Here is a 19,240-nt window from a genome sequence, read left to right as displayed (position 1 = left end):
CACACACACATACACACATATACACACATACACACACACACACACATATATATATATATATATATATATATATATATATATATATATATATATATATATATATAATATTTTTTTTTTTTAGTACTATGCTTTGTCGCTGTCTCCTGTGTTAGTGAGATAGTACAAGGAAACAAACAAAAGAAGGGCCCAACCCACCCAAATACACGTCCACACGTGCACATATACATACCTATACATTTCAACGTATACATACTTATACATACACAGGCATGTACATATTTACACATGTACATATTCATACTTGCTGCCTTCATCCATTCCCATCGCCACCCTGCCACACATGAAATGCCACCCCCTTCCCCCCTGGATGTGCGCAAGGGTAGCACTAGGAAAAGACAACAAAGGCCTCATTCGTTCACACTCAGTCTCTAGCTGTCATGCACTAATGCCCGAAACCACAGCTCCCTTTCCACATCCAGGCCCCACACAGCTTTCCATGGTTTACCCCAGACGCTTCACATGCCCTGATTCAATCCACTGACAGCACGTCAACCCCGGTATACCACATCGATCCAATTCACTCTATTCCTTGCCCGCCTTTCACCCTCCTGCATGTTCAGGCCCCGATCACTCAAAATCTTTTTCACTCCATCTTTCCACCTCCAATTTGGTCTCCCACTTCTCCTCGTTCCCTCCACCTCCGACACATATATCCTCTTGGTCAATCTTTCCTCACTCATTCTCTCCATGTGCCCAAACCATTTCAAAACACCCTCCTCTGCTCTCTCAACCATGCTCTTTTTATTTCCACACATCTCTCTTACCCTTACATTACTTACTCGTTCAAACCACCTCACACCACACATTGTCCTCAAACATCTCATTTCCAGCACATCCACCCTCCTGCGCACAACTCTATCCATAGCCCACGCCTCGCAACCATACAACATTGTTGGAACCACTATTCCTTCAAACATACCCATTTTTGCTTTCTGAGATAATGCTCTCGACTTCCACACATTCTTCAAGACTCCCAGGATTTTCGCCCCCTCCCCCACCCTATGATTCACTTCCGCTTCCATGGTTCCATCCGCTGCCAGATCCACTCCCAGATATCTAAAACACTTTACTTCCTCCAGTTTTTCTCCATTCAAACTTACCTCCCAATTGACTTGACCCTCAACTCTACTGTACCTAATAACCTTGCTCTTGTTCACATTTACTCTTAACTTTCTTCTTTCACACACTTTACCAAACTCAGTCACCAGCTTCTGCAGTTTCTCACATGAATCAGCCACCAGCTCTGTATCATCAGCAAACAACAACTGACTCACTTCCCAAGCTCTCTCATCCACAACAGACTTCATTCTTGCCTCTCTTTCCAAAACTCTTGCATTCACCTCCCTAACAACCCCATCCATAAACAAATTAAACAACCATGGAAACATCACACACCCCTGCCGCAAACCTACATTCACTGAGAACCAATCACTTTCCTCTCTTCCTACACGTACACATGCCTTACATCCTTGATAAAAACTTTTCACTGCTTCTAACAACTTGCCACCCACACCATATATTCTTAATACCTTCCACAGAGCATCTCTATCAACTCTATCATATGCCTTCTCCAGATCCATAAATGCTACATACAAATCCATTTGCTTTTCTAAGTATTTCTCACATACATTCCTCAAAGCAAACACCTGATCCACACATCCTCTACCACTTCTGAAACCACACTCCTCTTCCCCAATCTGATGCTCTGTACATGCCTTCACCCTCTCAGTCAATAACCTCCCATATAATTTATCAGGAATACTCAACAAACTTTTACCTCTGTAATTTGAGCACTCACTCTTATCCCCTTTGCCTTTGTACAATGGCACTATGCACACATTCTGCCAATCCTCAGGCACCTCACCATGAGTCATACATACATTAAATAACCTTACCAACCAGTCAACAATACAGTCACCCCCTTTTTTAATAAATTCCACTGCAATACCATCCAAACCTGCTGCCTTTCCGGCTTTCATCTTCCGCAAAGCTTTTACTACCTCTTCTCTGTTTACCAAATCATTTTCCCCAACCCTCTCACTTTGCACACCACCTCGACCAAGACACCCTATATCTGCCACTCTATCATCAAACACATTCAACAAACCTTCAAAATACTCACTCCATCTCCTCACATCACCACTACTTGTTATCACCTCCCCATTAGCGCCCTTCACTGAAGTTCCCATTTGCTCCCTTGTCTTATGCACTTTATTTACCTCCTTCCAGAACATCTTTTTATTCTCCCTAAAATTTAATGATACTCTCTCACCCCAACTCTCATTTGCCCTCTTTTTCACCTCTTGCACCTTTCTCTTGACCTCCTGTCTCTTTCTTTTATACATTCCCCACTCAATTGCATTTTTTCCCTGGAAAAATCGTCCAAATGCCTCTCTCTTCTCTTTCACTAATAATCTTACTTCTTCATCCCACCACTCACTACCCTTTCTAATCAACCCACCTCCCACGCTTCTCATGCCACAAGCATCTTTTGCGCACTCCATCACTGATTCCCTAAATACATCCCATTCCTCCCCTACTCCCCTTACTTGTTCTCACCTTTTTCCATTCTGTACTCAGTCTCTCCTGGTACTTCCTCACACAAGTCTCCTTCCCAAGCTCACTTACTCTCACCACCCTCTTCACCCCAACATTCGCTCTTCTTTTCTGAAAACCCATAGAAATCTTCACCTTAGCCTCCACAAGATAATGATCAGACATCCCTCCAGTTGCACCTCTCAGCACATTAACATCCAAAAGTCTCTCTTTCGCGCGCCTGTCAATTAACACGTAATCCAATAACGCTCTCCTACTTACGTACGTATACTTATGTATATCTCGCTTTTTAAACCAGGTATTCCCAATCACCAGTCCTTTTTCAGCACATAAATATACAAGCTCTTCACCATTTCCATTTACAACACTGAACACCCCATGTATACCAATTATTCCCTCAACTGCCACATTACTCACCTTTGCATTCAAATCACCCATCACTATAACCCGGTCGCTTGCATCAAAATCACAAACACTCATTCAGCTGCTCCCAAAACACTTGCCTCTCATGATCTTTCTTCTCATGCCCAGGTGCATATGCACCAATAATCACCCATCTCTCTCCATCAACTTTCAGTTTTACCCATATTAATCGAGAATCTACTTTCTTACATTCTATCACATACTCCCACAACTCCTGTTTCAGGAGTAGTGCTATTCCTTCCCTTGCTCTTGTCCTCTCACTAACCCCTGACTTTACTCCCAAGACATTCCCAAACCACTCTTCCCATTTACCCTTGAGCTTCGTTTCACTCAGATCCAAAACATCCAGGTTCCTTTCCTCAATCATACTACCTATCTCTCCTTTTTTCACATCTTGGTTACATCCACACACATTTAGACACCCCAATCTGAGCCTTCGAGGAGGATGAGCACTCCCCACGTGACTCCTTCTGTTTCCCATTTTTTAGAAAGTTAGAAATACAAGGAGGGGAGGATTTCTGGCCCCCCGTTCCCGTTCCCTCTAGTCGCCTTCTACGACACATTAGGAATGCGTGGGAAGTATTCTTTCACCCCTATCCCCAGGGATGATATATATATATACATACACACACACATACACACATATACACACATACACACACACACACACATATATATATATATATATATATATATATATATATATATATATATATATATATATATATATAATATTTTTTTTTTTTAGTACTATGCTTTGTCGCTGTCTCCTGTGTTAGTGAGATAGTACAAGGAAACAAACAAAAGAAGGGCCCAACCCACCCAAATACACGTCCACACGTGCACATATACATACCCATACATTTCAACGTATACATACTTATACATACACAGGCATGTACATATTTACACATGTACATATTCATACTTGCTGCCTTCATCCATTCCCATCGCCACCCTGCCACACATGAAATGCCACCCCCTTCCCCCTGGGAGTGCGCAAGGTAGCACTAGGAAAAGACAACAAAGGCCACATTCGTTCACACTCATTCTCTAGCTGTCATGTATAATGCACGAAACTACAGCTCCCTTTCCACATCCAGGCCCCACAGAACTTTCCATGGTTTACCCCAGACGCTTCACATGCCCTGATTCAATCCATTGACAGCACGTCCACCCCAGTATACCACATCGTTCCAATTCACTCTGTTCCTTGCACGCCTTTCACCCTCCTGCATGTTTAGGCCCCAATCGCTCAAAATCTTTTTCACTCCATCCTTCCACCTCCAGATGGGTCTCCCACTTCTCATTCCCTCCACCTCTGACACATATATCCTCTTTGTCAATCTTTCCTTGTTCATCCTCTCCATGTGACCAAACCATTTCAAAACACCCTCTTCTGCTCTCTCAACCACACTCTTTTTATTACCACACATCTCTCTTACCTTTTCATTACTTACTCGATCAAACCACCTCACACCACATATTGTCCTCAGACATCTCATTTCCAACACATCCACCCTCCTTGCACAACCCTATCTATAGCCCACACCACGCAACCATATAACATTGTTGGAACCACTATTCCTTCAAACATACCCATGTTTGCTTTCCAAGATAATGTTCTCGCCTTCCACACATTTTTCAGTGCTCCCAGAACTTTTGGCCCCTCCCCCACTCTGTGACTCACTTCCACTTCTATGGTTCCATCCACTGCCAAATCCACTCCCAGATATCTAAAACACTTCACTTCCTCACTTCCTCCAGTTTTTCTCCATTGAAACTTACCTCCCAATTGGCTTGTCCCTCAACCCTACTGTACCTAATAACCTTGCTTTTATTCACATTTACTCTCAGCTTTCTTTTTTCACACACTTTACCAAACCCAGTCACCAGCTTCTGCAGTTTCTCACCTGAATCAGCCACCAGCGCTGTATCAACAGCGAACAACAGCTGACTCATTTCCCAAGCTCTCTCATCCACAACAGACTGCATACTTGCCCCTCTCTCCAAGACTCTTGCATTTACCTCCCTAACAACCCCATCCATAAACAAACAAATTAAACAACCATGGAGACATCACGCAACCCTGCCGCAAACCAACATTCACTGAGAACCAGTCACTTTCTTCTCTTCCTACTCGTACACATGCCTTACATCCTTGATTAAATCTTGTCACTGCTTCTAGCAACTTGCCTCCCACACCATATATTTTTAATAACTTCCACAGAGCATCTTTATCAACTATATCATATTCCTTCTCCAGATCCATAAATGCTACATACAAATCTACTTGTTTTTCTAAATATTCCTCACGTACATATATGCCAGACCAGAATAACTGTAATGGAGAGGTGTTATTGGCTCCATCATGCAGTATGCAGGGTGACCACAAAAATGTAATTGCTAAACACTGTCATGAAAGTGATCATCCCAGAGATATTGAAAATCCCATTATTCTATACCCCTCTGCTGATTATGCCACATGCAACATCATTGAATCTGTCTTAGTTGCTAATATTTAGAATTTTGTTTGTTCCCAGGCAACTTTAAAGCCCATCCAAATCATTATGAGAGAATTGACAAAACACAAAAACATGAGAAAAAGTTGTTCAGGACACCCAGCTACCCAGGTCAAACCCTGCCACTTGACCATCTTTAATAACTCTCCCCTTTAACAGTTACTGCTCGTTGAAACAGACAGTGGCTGGTATGTACTGGTTGGTGCTAGATGGTGGTACTCTGGTGTGATGGGATTTAAATAACTTTGTTAAGTACTGGCACATGATGAGGTGGATTTTCTCCATGAAACATGTTGTGCCACATGTATAGAAAAATATCATATTGAATGAAATTGTATGAACTCTTACTGAAATGCGATTTCACCTTCATAACTTTCATCATAAACTAGTGTGATCATCATTTCTACATATGCACATATTCATTCTTGATCACCTTCATATATTCCCTGCACAACCCTGTCCCACAGGAAACAGCATCGCCACTCCCTACATCAGTGAGGTAGCTCCAGGAAACAGATAAGAAAGGTAAATAATGTTTGAAAGGCAAGAGAACAAATGGGAACATTGGTGAAGGGGCCAAGGGGGGCAGTAATAACAAGTAGTGTTGGAATGAGAAGATGGAGTGAGTATTTTGAAGGATTGTTGAATGTGTTTGATGATAGGCTGGTAGATGTAGGGTGTGAAGTTAGAGAGTCAGGGAGGGTGGTTTGGTGAATACAGAGGAGGTGGTGAAAGCCCTGTGGAAGGTGGATGGTATTGATTGCAGTTGAATTTAGCATAACAACATAAGAAGTGAGGACACTGCAAGAGGCCTGTTGGCTCATGCTAGGCAGGTCCTAAGTCTGTCCACCCTACAACCAACCGCCTGAACCTATAAACACATCCAACCTTCATTTAAAGCTACCTAAAGATCTAGCTTCCACTGCTGTACTTGGAAGTATATTCCATAAATCTACTACCCTATTCCCGAACCACTATGTACTCGCATCCAGCCTGGATCTGATTTTTCTATTTTAAATCCATTATTTCTTGTCCTATCTGGTGGTGCCATTCTAAGAACTTTATTCACATTACCTTTATTAATGTGCCCTTCACCCACATAAAAACTTTAATCATATCCACTCACGCCCTCCTCCTCTTAAGTGAGTGTAAAGTCAGTCTTTTTAAACTTTCTTCATAAGTGAGGTTTCCAATTCCAGGGATCATTTTTATCATTCGCCTTTGTATTCTCTCTAAATAGTCTATCATCTGCATAGTTTGGAGCCCAAAATTGTACCGTATGATCCAAATGTGGTCTCGCCACCACAAGATGAAGTTGCAATAACACTAGGGGTTTTATTGCAAACAGCCCTATTAATGAACCTAACACCCTATTAGTCATATTACACTCTTAAATACATTGTTCCTGCAGCTTAAGCTCCTTGCTCACCAGAACCCCTAAATCTCTTTCATATTCTGTTTTACCTATAGTAATGTTGTCCAGTTTGTAATTAGTGTTCCTGTCTTTACCCACACTAAGTGTTGTGCATTTATCTATGTTGAATTCCATTTTCCATGTGCCCACCCATTCAGATGATCTATTTAAATCCCTCTGCAAATTCACTAAATTGTCATCTGAGTCAGTTATGGCCCCTATTTTTGTATCATCAACAAATTTACTTAAGTAGCTGGTTATTCCTATATCCAAATCATTAATGTATACATAATGAACAAGGGTGGTCCCAAGATTGACCCCTAAGGGACACCATTGGCTGCATTGCTCCAGTCCAATGTAAGTCCATTGATGCATCCCCTCTGCTTTCTGTCAGTGAGCCTGCCCTAATCCAATTAAATATTCAGTGTATGTGTGGATTACGGTGAAGTGCCTGAGGATTGGCAGAATACATGTATAGTGCCATTGTATAAAGGCAAAGAGGATCAAGAGAAATGTTCAGACTAAAGAGGCATAAGTTTGTTGAGTATGCCTGAACAATCGTATGGTAGGGTATTGACTGAGAGGGTGACAGCTTGTAAAGTGCTTCAGATTGGGTAGGAGCAGTGTGGCTTCAGAAGTGATAGAGGATGTGTGGATTAAGTGTTTGCATTGAAGAAAGTGTGTGAGAAATACTTAGAAAAACTAATGTTTTTGTATGTGGCATTTATGGATCTGGAGAAGACATATGATAGGGTTGATAGAGATACTTTGTGGAAGGCCCTACAAATAAATGGTGTGAGAGGCAAGCTGCTAAAAGCAGTGAAAAGTTTTTATCTGGGGTGTAAGGTATGTGTATGAGTAGGAAGAGAGAGTGATTGGTTCTCAGTAAGGGTAGCTTTGTGGCAGGGGTGTGTGATGTCCCCATGGTTGTTTTAATTTGTTTATGGATAGGGTGGTTAGGGAGGTAAATGTAAGAGTTTTGGAGAGAGGGGCATGCATGCAGTCTGTTGGGGTTGAGATGGCCTAGGAAATGAGTTAGTTGTTGTTAGCAGATGATACCTCATTGGTGGCTGATTTGAGTAATAAACTGCAGAAGTTGGTGACTGAGTTTGGAAAAGTGTGTGAAATGAGAAAGTTGAGAGTAAATATGAATAAAAGCAAAGTTACTATGTTCAGCAGGGTTGAGGGACAACTTAGTTGGGTTGTAAGTTTGAATGGAGAAAAATTGGAGGAAGTGAAGTATTTTAGATACCTAGGAGTGGACTTGGCAGGGAACAGAACCATGGAAGTGGAAGTGAGTCACAGGGTGGGGGAGGGGGCGAAGGTTCTGGGAACAGTGAAGAATGTGTGGAGAGAACGTTGTCTTGGAAAGCAAAAATGGGTATTTTTGTACGGATAGTAGTTCCAAAAATTTATGTTTGCAAGGTATGGGCTATAGATAAGGTTGTGTAGAGGAGAGTGGATGCATTGGAAATGAAATGTTTAAGGATTGTATGTGGTGTGAGGTGGTTTGATTGAGTAACTAATGAAGGGGTGAGAGAGATGTGTGGTAATAAAAAGTGTGGGTGAGAGAGCAGAAGAGTGTGTGTTGAAATGGTGTAGAGATATGGAGAGGATGAGTGAGGAAAGGTTGACAAAGAGGATATACATGTATGTATCAGAGGTGGAGGGAACAAGGAGAAGCAGTAGACCAAATTGGAAGTGGAAGGATGGAATGAAAATGATTTTGAGCGTTCAGGGCTTGGACATGCAGGAGGGTGAGAGGTGTGCAAGGAATAGAGTGAATACGTACATACATGGATGTTCATGGATGTGAGAAGGTGGTATTCAGTTACTTGTAATCGAAGTGTTATTTCCCTATAAGGGCCAATCACAGCCTAGTTGTTAGCGTTCCAAGATTACCATGAAAAATTCCTGTGTTCGAATCTTGGCTGTTGGAGGGTATTAAGTGTTATATGAAAGTGGACATTCATGTACTCTGTATTCATATTCATGGTTTACATTTTCCAAATGATGGCAGTGATGTAGCCATGGGCTGCAGGAACTTTTGAAAAGATATCCCAGATAACATCAGGAATGTTTCTTAGAAATTTAAGATATTCTAGCACTCTCTGTCTTTCGCATGTGTTATTTATTTATTTTGTCTCAGTGCCAATCTTTTGGACTAGTTCGCCTTGTTCAGGACACAAATTGGTAGCATTTGGTAATCCAGGTGGTGCTAATAGGAAGTAATATCTTTCATACTTCCATTCCTTCTCTCCATTGGTAAACGGTCATTAGGTGAATTAGAACGTTGCTATTCATGTGCATTCATCGTGTCTATGACTTTTGATTACAATTTTGTGTGTGCAAAAAGCTGCAGAAGTATCTGTTGGGAACCAGTTGTGCCTTGTAAATAGATGGCTTGCATAAGGGATTGTTGAGGCATGATGTGTCTTCCTCTGTTTTTCCCTTTTATGAGTGGATTGTATGAATGTTCATTGAACATATTTAGAAAATGGATTCTGTTGAGAAAAAAATATGTTTTGGTCTGCAACCAATTCATCACATCAAAACTTTCTAGTTTATTATACCCGTAGAGCAAAAATAGTTATTGTTTTATCTTGTTTAAAACAGAAAACCAGGACTAGGATAGGAACTTTCTGTCTTTATATCTCAGTTATTTTTCTCCATGTTTTAGATGTATGATGTGTTTTCTCCCTTACAGGGAGGACAAATGCCTTGTGTCTGGAGTTGGTCATGAGTTCTCTCCTGAAAAGGCAAGGAGGGATGTAACATCCCAAAACCTCACCTATGAACATAAACAGCGATCAGGCACACTTAATTCCATAACAGGTAGGTAGACCCATCCAAAGGTGATATAACTGCAGAAGATACCTGATAGTTAGAAAAGGAAATTTTTCAAATTATATGGTTTTATATTTTCCTGATATAACTGACTGTAGCTGGAGTGATATACTGTATTTCAAGAGATTGAATATGATATTCAGGTAGACCCCACTGATCTAACTTGTGACAATTCAGTTAGGTATTGATTCCATTCAGTCCTTTTGTGAATACAAAAGAAAAATAATAGTAAAGGAGATAGGAGAGAAAGAATTCTTCCCATGCATTTCCTGTGTGTTGTAGAGAGCAACAATGGAGGCAGAAGCAAGGGATCAATTTCTAAAACATGAAACAAAGGAAGAAGCCAAGCAAGGAGTGTTCATCCTCCCTGAAGGCTCAGGCTGGGAGTGTGAATGTGTGTGTAAGCAAGATGAGAACAAAGGAGAGATAGGTTGTATGTTTTAGGAAAGGAACCTGGATGTTCTGGCTATAAGTGAGACAAAATTAAAAAGTAAGTAGGAAGAGTGTTTGGAAATGTCATAGGGCTAAAGTCAAGGGTTGGTGTGAGAGTCAGAGCTAAGGAAGGGGTAACACTAATGCTGAAGCAGTTGTAGTGTGAAAGAGTGTAAGAAAGTGAGCTCCAGAGTGATGTGGGTAAAATGAAATTGGATTATGAGAGCTGGGTGATTATTAGTGCTTATGTGCCTGGTCACCAGAAGGACAATTAAAAGAGGTTGATGTTTTGGGAGCATCTGAGTCAATCTGTCAGCAAATGTGTTGCAAGAGATCTGGTATTAGTGATGGATGATTTGAATTTGAAAGTGAGCAATATGGCACTTGTGGGTATAATCAGGGGCATGAGATTTTCAGTGAAGTGAATAGAAATGGTAAACAGTTTGTTGAGTTCTGCTGAAAATGGACTGGTTTGATACCTGGTTTAAAAAGAGGGACATAAATTATATGTGGGTGAGCAGGGAAAGGTGGCATGGAGGCATTATTAGATACTCACTGATTGATTAGCATGGAAAAGAGAGACCCCTGGATGTGATGTCTTACTATTACATGGTGAAGGCAGGGAATAAGATTTGCAGAGAATTTCAGGAAGGAGGAAATAGTATGAGTGAGAAGAGGGTGGCAAAAGTAAATGAGCCTGGAAAAGAGACTTGTGTGAAGAAATACCAAGAATAATTGTAGAATGGCAAAAGGTGAGAATAAGCAAAGCCAGGTGAGTGGCATGTGGAAGGGGAGAGATGGACAGGTGAGAAAGGGTAATGAGTGGTGGAATGAAACTTACAAGTGAAAGAGAGAAGAGAGGATTGTGGGTGGTATTTACAGGGAATGAGTGCAAATGATCGGAAGATGTGCTATAAGTGGTAGCAGGGGGTCAAGAGGAATATGCAAGGCCTGGAACAAAGGAAAAATGAGAATTTGGGTGATCAAGAATTAGCAAACTTATCCATAAACATGAATCTCTTCTTGGCTTTCATGACACTTGACAGACACTTAACTCACACAGCTCATTCTCTGTAACTCTAGATTTTCCTGCAATGAGCGCTGTGCACTCGTTATGCCTTTTGGTAAAATGGTAGAAGCAATAAATAGAAGTAGTAGGTAGGAGCAGTAGGTAGAAGTAGTAGGTAAGAACATTAGGTAGAATAGTTAGTAGGAACATTAGGTTGGAGCCTCTGCAAACACTGCTTTAGAGTTGCCTTTTGCCAGTGGCCTGTTGAGGGTGAAGCACTGAAGGCAAAAAAGAGGCACCAGAGGTCACTAGTTATGGATACTCTTATTGCCATGGCCATCCCCATGAGGGAATTTCAGGTGGGAAAAGGCTTCAGAGATACATGTAGATAGATAGACAGATAGAGAGATAGATGAATAGAAAGAATAAGATGTTTTGGAGGAGGTTAATATTGTGAGAAAAACTAGAGAACAAATGGAAATATTGGTGAAAGGGGCAGATGGGGAGGTGGTAACAGGCAATGATGAGGTGAAGAGAAGATGGAGTGAATGATTTGAAAGATTGTTGAATGTGTTTGTTGATAGGATGGCAGATGTAAGATATTTAGGTTGATAACATATAGGAAATACAGGATGGTAGATGTAGGATTATATTTTGTTAATGAGATATAGGAAGTGAGAGACATGACAGGTGATTTGGTGAAAAGAGAAGAGGTGTTGAAGGCCTTGTATAAGATGAAATGTGGCAAGGCATCTGGAGTGGATAGTATTGCAGTTGAATTTCTAAAGAGAGGAATTACTGTGTTGTTGATTGGCTAGTTTGGATTATCAATATACATATGAATCATGGTGAGGTGCCCGAATATTTGCAGAATGCATTTATATCACAACTGTGTAAATGGAAGGGGGACAAAGATAAGTGTTCAGATTACAGAGATATAAGATTGTTGTGTCTTCCTGGTAATTTGTGTGGGAGAGTTTTCATTGAGTGGATGGTGGCAGGCACAGGACATCGGACTGGGGAGAACAATGTGGTTTCAGGAGTGGTAGTGGTTGTGTGGATCAGGTCTTTGCACTCACTGAAGAATGTTTGTGAGAAATACTTAGAGAATTAAAAGGATTTGCAGGTGGCATTTAGGGGTCTTGAAAAGGCATATGATGGGTTTGATAGAAACGTTTTTTGGTAGGGGGTTATAAACATATGGTGTGGGTAAAAATCTGTGAGAATGAGTTAGGAGTATTTGTCAAGAGAGTAAGGAGTGTGTGCGAGTAGGTAGAGAGGAGAGTGAGTGATTCCAGGTGAAAGTCTGTAGCAGGGATGTGTGATGTCACCAAGATGGATTTTTTTATTGGTGGGGCATTAAGGTAGATAAATGCAGGGATCTCAGAGAGAAGAACAGGTATGCAGTCTTTAGGGGGATGAAAAGATCTGGGAAGTGAGTCAGTTGTTTGATGCCAACATCTGGGAGAGGTTATGCTAGGAGGTGGTTGAAAGTAATTGTGAATAAAAGCAAGGTTATTGGGTTAAGCAGTGCAGAGAGACAGAGAAATTGGAGTGTTAGTTTGAATGGAGAAAAATTGGTGGAAGTGAAGTGTTTTAGATACTTGGTAGTGGACATGGCAGCATATGGAATTGGAAGTGAGTCATAGGGTGGATGAGGAGGCAAATTTTCTGGGAGCATTAAGGAATAAGTGGAGGGTGGGAGGGCAAAAATAGGTATGTTTTAAGGCATAGTAGTTTCTGCATTGTTTTATGGATACAAGACATGGGCTTTAAATGAGAATGTATGGAGGAAGGTACATATGTAGGAAATTAAATGTTTGAGGACAGTTTGTAGTGTTAGGAAGGTTGATCAAGTAAGTAATGATAGAGTGAGGGTGAGGAGTGTTGATAAGAAGAGTATGGTTGAGAGAGCTGAGGAGGATGCACTGAAATGGTTTAGACACATGGAGAGAATGAGTAAGGAGAAGTTGACAAAGAGGATATATGTGTCAGAGGTGGAGGAGACAAGAATGGGGGAGACCAAAGTGGAGATGAAAGGATGGAGTGAAAAAGATTTTGAGTGCTTGGGGCCCAAACTTACTGCTGGAGGGTGAAAGGCATGCATGGGATAGAATGAAATGGAGTGATGTGGTATACAGGAGCATGATGTCAGTAGACTGAGCCAGGGCATATGAAGAAGCTGGGGGACATCCAAAAAGGTCTGTAAATCCTGGTTATGTATAGGGTGTTATGTTTTCAGTGCATTTTACATGACAACTAGGAAATGGATGTGAGCAATTGAGGCCTTTTCTTCAACTGCTCCAGGTGATACCTTGATAACATGGGAAAACCAAAACATTATGCTGTGTAACCTAGACAGTTTTTCAGTGGTCACCTGTAGTGATACTGTATTTTTCAGTGAAAGAAAGGCTTTACAGGACTGTTAATATCGAAGGAGTTAAGCATATGTAAAAAGGGAAAAAGATCATATCCTAATATTATCTTAATCATCATGAAAATTACAAAAGAATAAGAACTAAAGATTCAAACAAAAAAGAAAAGTTATAGCAATTTTCAAACGAGAATGAACATGTTTTAGAAGAGATCCTTGGCCTGCATGATATGGAACAGCAAGTCCACACAATGGTAACAGGAAATTGGGTGGAACAACAATTGAACGTCTAAAATCTTACAACCTTGGTGCTGAATGGTTGCTAGGTTTTGGAATTTTGCAAATTTTAGGTAATGATTTTGGAAGTGCATTCATACAGAAAAATTTTTAAACCAACTCCTAATGAAAAAATAAGTGCTGAAAACCTTTTTAACTGTCAAACATTGGCAGAGGGGATGAAAGTTGCTCAAGATTTGGACAGAAAGACACAGTCTTCAACTTTCTGTGTCCTATCGTAGAATGAATGTTCATGGAAGTAAAAGATATGTACAAAAGATTGTGGTAACATAAAATATTGTCATGATATAGTGCTGCAGTTGACATTTAAGAGACCTTTTGAGGGTTGGTAGAAAGAGTGGAGAGCAAAAGGTGGCTCTAATGCAAATTCAGTAATGACTTATTTCTGTTTCTGAAATAAGTACATGCGAACATTAAGGATGATAGAAATGTGTGAGCTAACATCGCATGTGTCTATGATAAAGCTCTAAAAATAATGTGGAAATCCAGCATTCGGGGTGGTGGGGGAGAGGAAGTAGGGTATTTTGTGAGCCTTTTATCCCACATTCACTGTATAACACTCATCTGTATTTATGTTTACCATTCACAGGTATTTACATATAAAACTGGATACAACTTTACAACTGAATTCAAACAGCAATAGGTCATTGGTTTCTCACAAGGTTGTTTGTGATACTGGAAGAGAAGAGAAAATCATGGATTAATGCTGTAGGAGGAGGAAAACATACAAATATTTCATAGAGGGAGACCTGTAAACTTATCATTTAACTAAGGTTCAAGTAATGTCACTTGTGGATTTAAAGCAGAATATTTATCAAGTTTATGCTTTAATACATATTTACATTTTTTCTTCATAATCGTTTGTTGTACTGCAGATTCACAAGGTATTGCCAGGAAAAGAAGGAAAGGTTTCATTTGATCACATCCATTCTCTAATGCTCAAGTGTGATACACCAACACCACAGCCCCCTGTCCATCACCAGTCCCCACAATCTTTTCGTTGCTTTCCCTTCATTGCTTCATATTCTGTTTCAGTTCAGTGATAGCTCATTGCTGCTTGTAAACCAAAATGCTTCAATTTACTCTACTGTATTCCTTACATGCCTTTCACTTGTCTGCATGTTTGGCCCCAACCATTTAAAACCTTATTTATTCCATCCTTCCATCTCCAATTTGGTCTTCTTTCCCATTTTCCTTCACTTCTGATGCATACATCCTCTTTGTCACCCTTCCCTTGCTCATTCTCTCCATATATCCAAACAATTTTAGCAAACCCTCTTCAGCTCTCTCAACTGTATTCATGTTACTGCACCTCTTACCCACCCCTCTGATTTCTTACTTGTTAACCCTCCTCTTACCACTTATTTTCCTCAAATATCTCATTTCCAGCACATTCACCTTCCATATATTCATAAATATAGCCCATGCCTCACATCTATCCATCACCATCATGATTACTATACCTTCACACATACCCATCTTCACCCTCCTTGATACTGACCTATCTTTCCACATTCACCAATATTCCCAGGACCTCTACCCCCTCACTAACCCTATGACTTATCACAGCTTCCATGGCTTCATTCATTGCCATGTGCACTCAGAGTTATCAAATGTACTTTACTTGCTCCAGGTTTTCTTCATTCAGGCTTATACCCAAACCAACTTGTCTCTTGCAATGGTAAGCCTAATAAGCTTGCTTTTATTCATGTTTACTGTCAGCTATCTCCTTTGTTACATTCTCCCAGACTTAGGCACCAACTTTTGCAGTTTCTCACTCGAATCTGCCACCAGTGCTATGTCATCAGCAAACAGGTGACACCTCTCAAGAATCCCAACCCCCTAGCAGCCTGCATACTTACTTCTTTCTCTAAGAATGGATGGAGATTTGAGAGAAATTTTCAGTTTGCATGTGGGTGTGATGCAGGGCTCTGTGATATCACTGTGGCATTTTATCACATGTATGGATGAAGTAATATGAGAAATGAAAGCAAAACTAGGGAAAGGGAGTGCAAAGATTAAGTGTGGTGGTGAGGTGTGCTGGTATGTCGGGTACCAACTCCAGCCACGTGGGAACGGACGACGACCGTTCACCCACTTGCCCACATTGTGGGAGGACCTTTGCCAGCTTTCGGGGCCGTAGGGTCCACGAGAGGCAGGCACATGCGAGCTCATTCCATCAAGAGCTCGCGACCAGGCACGTCATATCGAAGGCTCGATGGTCCGACGAGGAGGTGGAGCTCCTCGCTAGGGCTGAGGCTGTGATGGCAGCTGGTCCCTCGTTAGTAGCCGGACAGGGCTTGAACCAGCGGTTGCGGGAAATTGTTCCATCTAGGTCCGTTGACTCGATCAAAGGTCTCCGACGCAAGGCGTCATATAAGACCAGGGTTCAGGAACTGATCTCGAGCTCCAATCCACTACACGAGGACGACGAAGGCGAGGTGACGGATGGGGAGCCAACTATGAGGCGTGTCCCAGCCGCAAGAGGAAGCATACCGCGGGGCAACGCATCGGAAGATGCCCCGCGGACAGGGATGTCCGTGGGAGCGGATTCCAGTGGTGAGACGATCATCTCTCCCACGGTTTTAACTGTCCCAGTTGTCCCGCGGGTACCCCAACAACCCCAAACAATTGCTTCCTTTGCGGCGGAGACTGTCACGTATCTTGACTCTTTAGGCCCTGGCCCCACAACAATATCGTGGGGTGAGGACATTCTAAATGAAGCCATCGACCATTTGCGTCGTGGTGACAGCCTTGCCGCTATCAGGTAAACTCCTGCCGCTCATCCGACGACCGTCCGAATCGTGGAGGAGGGAACTCGAGACAGCGAGCGAACTCTGGCCGTGTACGCCAAGCGGAGGAGGTTCCTCTGCGAGGAAACAAGCTTAGACGCGAACAATACCGGAGAGTACAGAGGCTCTATCATGATAATAGGTCTCTGGCCGCTGGACAGGTCTTGAAAGGCGACTGGGAGGTACCGCCAACTTCGGTTGGGCCGGATCGCCTTATTCCCTTTTGGGGGGCCCTCTTCTCTCGGCCGTCTGAGCCCGATACGCGTGCCATCACCGATTATGACCCTGAGAGTGGACAACTAGCAGAGGTTGTCACCGTAGGCGAGGTAGCACACCACCTCAAAGCCACCCGAACATCTGCCCCTGGACCTGACGGGATGTCGACCAGGTTACTGAAGTCCATCCCCCCGAGGATACTCGCTAAGACATTCAACCTGTGGATGGCTACGTCTACCCTACCAGAGCCACTTAAAGCCAATCGCACAGTGCTAATACCTAAAGTCCCCAATCCCACTGAACCAAAGGACTATAGACCAATTACCATCTCATGTGTCATAGTCCGACTGCTACATAAGATCCTTAGCAGCCGCATTACGCGCCTCATCAAGATCGATGATGCTCAAAAGGCATTCGTCCCTATAGACGGATGTCTTGAGAACCTCACGATCTTAGATGCGATCGCCGGTCGTGCGCGGGCACACGCCCACGGTGTGCACCTGGCATTCCTCGACATGGCAAAAGCATTCGATAGTGTTTATCACAACACTATCGAGCGGGCCATGTCGCGGAAAGGCATTCCTGCCGCTGTCAGGGCATATATTATGTCGTCGTACGACCGGGCCTTCACCCACATTGAAGGAAGCGACGATAATGCGGAGAAGGTGAATATGACTCGTGGGGTCAAACAAGGTGATCCCTTATCGCCTATCCTTTTTAACCTTGTGATTGACGAGGGAATCACAAGAGTAAAAGAGACAGGCGTGGGAGTGAAATTGGGAGACCAACGGGTATCAGCACTTGCATTTGCTGATGATCTGGTTCTGGTAGCACAGACGCCCACTGGCCTCCAGAAGGCAATTGATGTCATGGCTGAGACCCTCGCGGGGGGTGGGCTTCAAGTCAACCCGGGAAAGTGCCGTACCCTCAGCATGGAAGTCGACGGCAAACGCAAGACTTGGTATGTCAATCAGCAGAGGACATTCCAAGTCTTGGGCAGCGCTGTCGGTTCCATGAATGCTGAGGACGAGTATAAGTACCTCGGCATCTTGGTCGGATCTAAGGGGCGGCGGAAGTCCTACGGCGCCCTGCTAGAAGAGGGGCTCCTAAACATCACCAGAGCCCCTCTAAAACCTCAGCAAAGAGTTGCGTTGCTTGTGGGACACTTGGTGCCCAAGCTCAATCATCGACTGGTGCTAGGTGAAGTCTATAAGACGCAGCTAGCACGTATGGACAGGCAGGTGCGAGTGGCAGTACGCCGCTGGCTCTGCCTAGCCCATGACGTGCCCTGCGCATACTTTCACTCGGCTACAGGAGATGGGGGCTTGGGTATACCGGACTTTGTCTCAACCGTCCGTCTGAATAAACAGGCGCGGTTCGAAAAGTTGCTCACCTCGACCGACCCAGTGATTCATGCGGCAGTTCGGGAGCCTGCAGTCATGAGCAAACTGCAGCGCTGGGCCGGACCCGCACGCATTGCTGGTCGGCAGGCGGGTAACAAGTTCGAACGCCTGAACGCATGGAGGTCCAACTTAGTCAGTACTGTTGACGGAGCGGCTCTCGCTCCATCTGCTGCCGTGCCTCAGGTCAGTAGATGGGTCACCAGCGGGAACCGTTTCATGTCCGGTTCTGACTATGTGAAGGCTGTCCAAGTCAGGATAGGCACGCTGCTGACCCCAGGCAGGGCGTCCAGAGGCCGGCCCGAGATCAACGGCCTCTGTGACACCTGTCGTAAACCTGGGACACTGGGGCACATCGCTCAGATGTGCCCTCGTACCCATGGGGGTCGTGTCAGACGGCACGATAACATCTGTGCATATTTGGCCGGACGTTTGAGACAGAGGGGGTACCAAGTGGTCTGTGAGCCTCGCATCCCTATTGCGGGGTCCTTTAGGAAGCCGGACATCGTGGCTTCCAAAGGTACAGAGGCCTGGATAATAGATGCCCAGGTCTCTGGTGTCCACCTTGCACTCTCAACTGCACATAGACACAAGTGCAGTTATTACGGCACCCCGGAAGTCCTACAGGGCGTACGGGATCTAACCGGCAAAGACACCGTGCACCTAACATCAGCTACTGTCAACTGGCGAGGTGCATGGTGTCAAGAGAGTGCGAGTGCTCTCATTGGGTTAGGGCTGACACACCGGGACCTAGAGGTGTGCAGTGTCAAAGCCCTAACCTGGACACATTCCCTCTACCGAATGTGGTCCAAGAGCACAGGGTAGCATAATCGGGCCTGCCTCGAACATCTGGAGTCGGCCGTCGAGCAGGTCGAAGGTCATCTCCCCTTTGTTGGCA

General features: G+C 43.3%; 1 protein-coding gene across 1 annotated transcript in view; it reads left to right on the top strand.

The window, feature by feature from the left end:
* The window catches only part of sei (potassium voltage-gated channel seizure), a 924,474-nt gene that overhangs the window by 465,612 nt on the left and 439,622 nt on the right, over positions 1-19,240 (top strand). Inside the window, exon 15 of the mRNA XM_071664734.1 lies at positions 9,683-9,810. Coding sequence (XP_071520835.1) covers positions 9,683-9,810 — 128 coding nt within the window. The remainder of the gene's footprint in view (positions 1-9,682; positions 9,811-19,240) is intronic.

The sequence above is a fragment of the Panulirus ornatus genome, chromosome 9 (assembly GCF_036320965.1).
Source record: "Panulirus ornatus isolate Po-2019 chromosome 9, ASM3632096v1, whole genome shotgun sequence".
Taxonomy (NCBI): domain Eukaryota; kingdom Metazoa; phylum Arthropoda; class Malacostraca; order Decapoda; family Palinuridae; genus Panulirus; species Panulirus ornatus.
The sequence above is the reverse complement of the archived record's forward strand: the minus strand, read 5'-3'. Positions and strand labels throughout refer to the sequence as shown.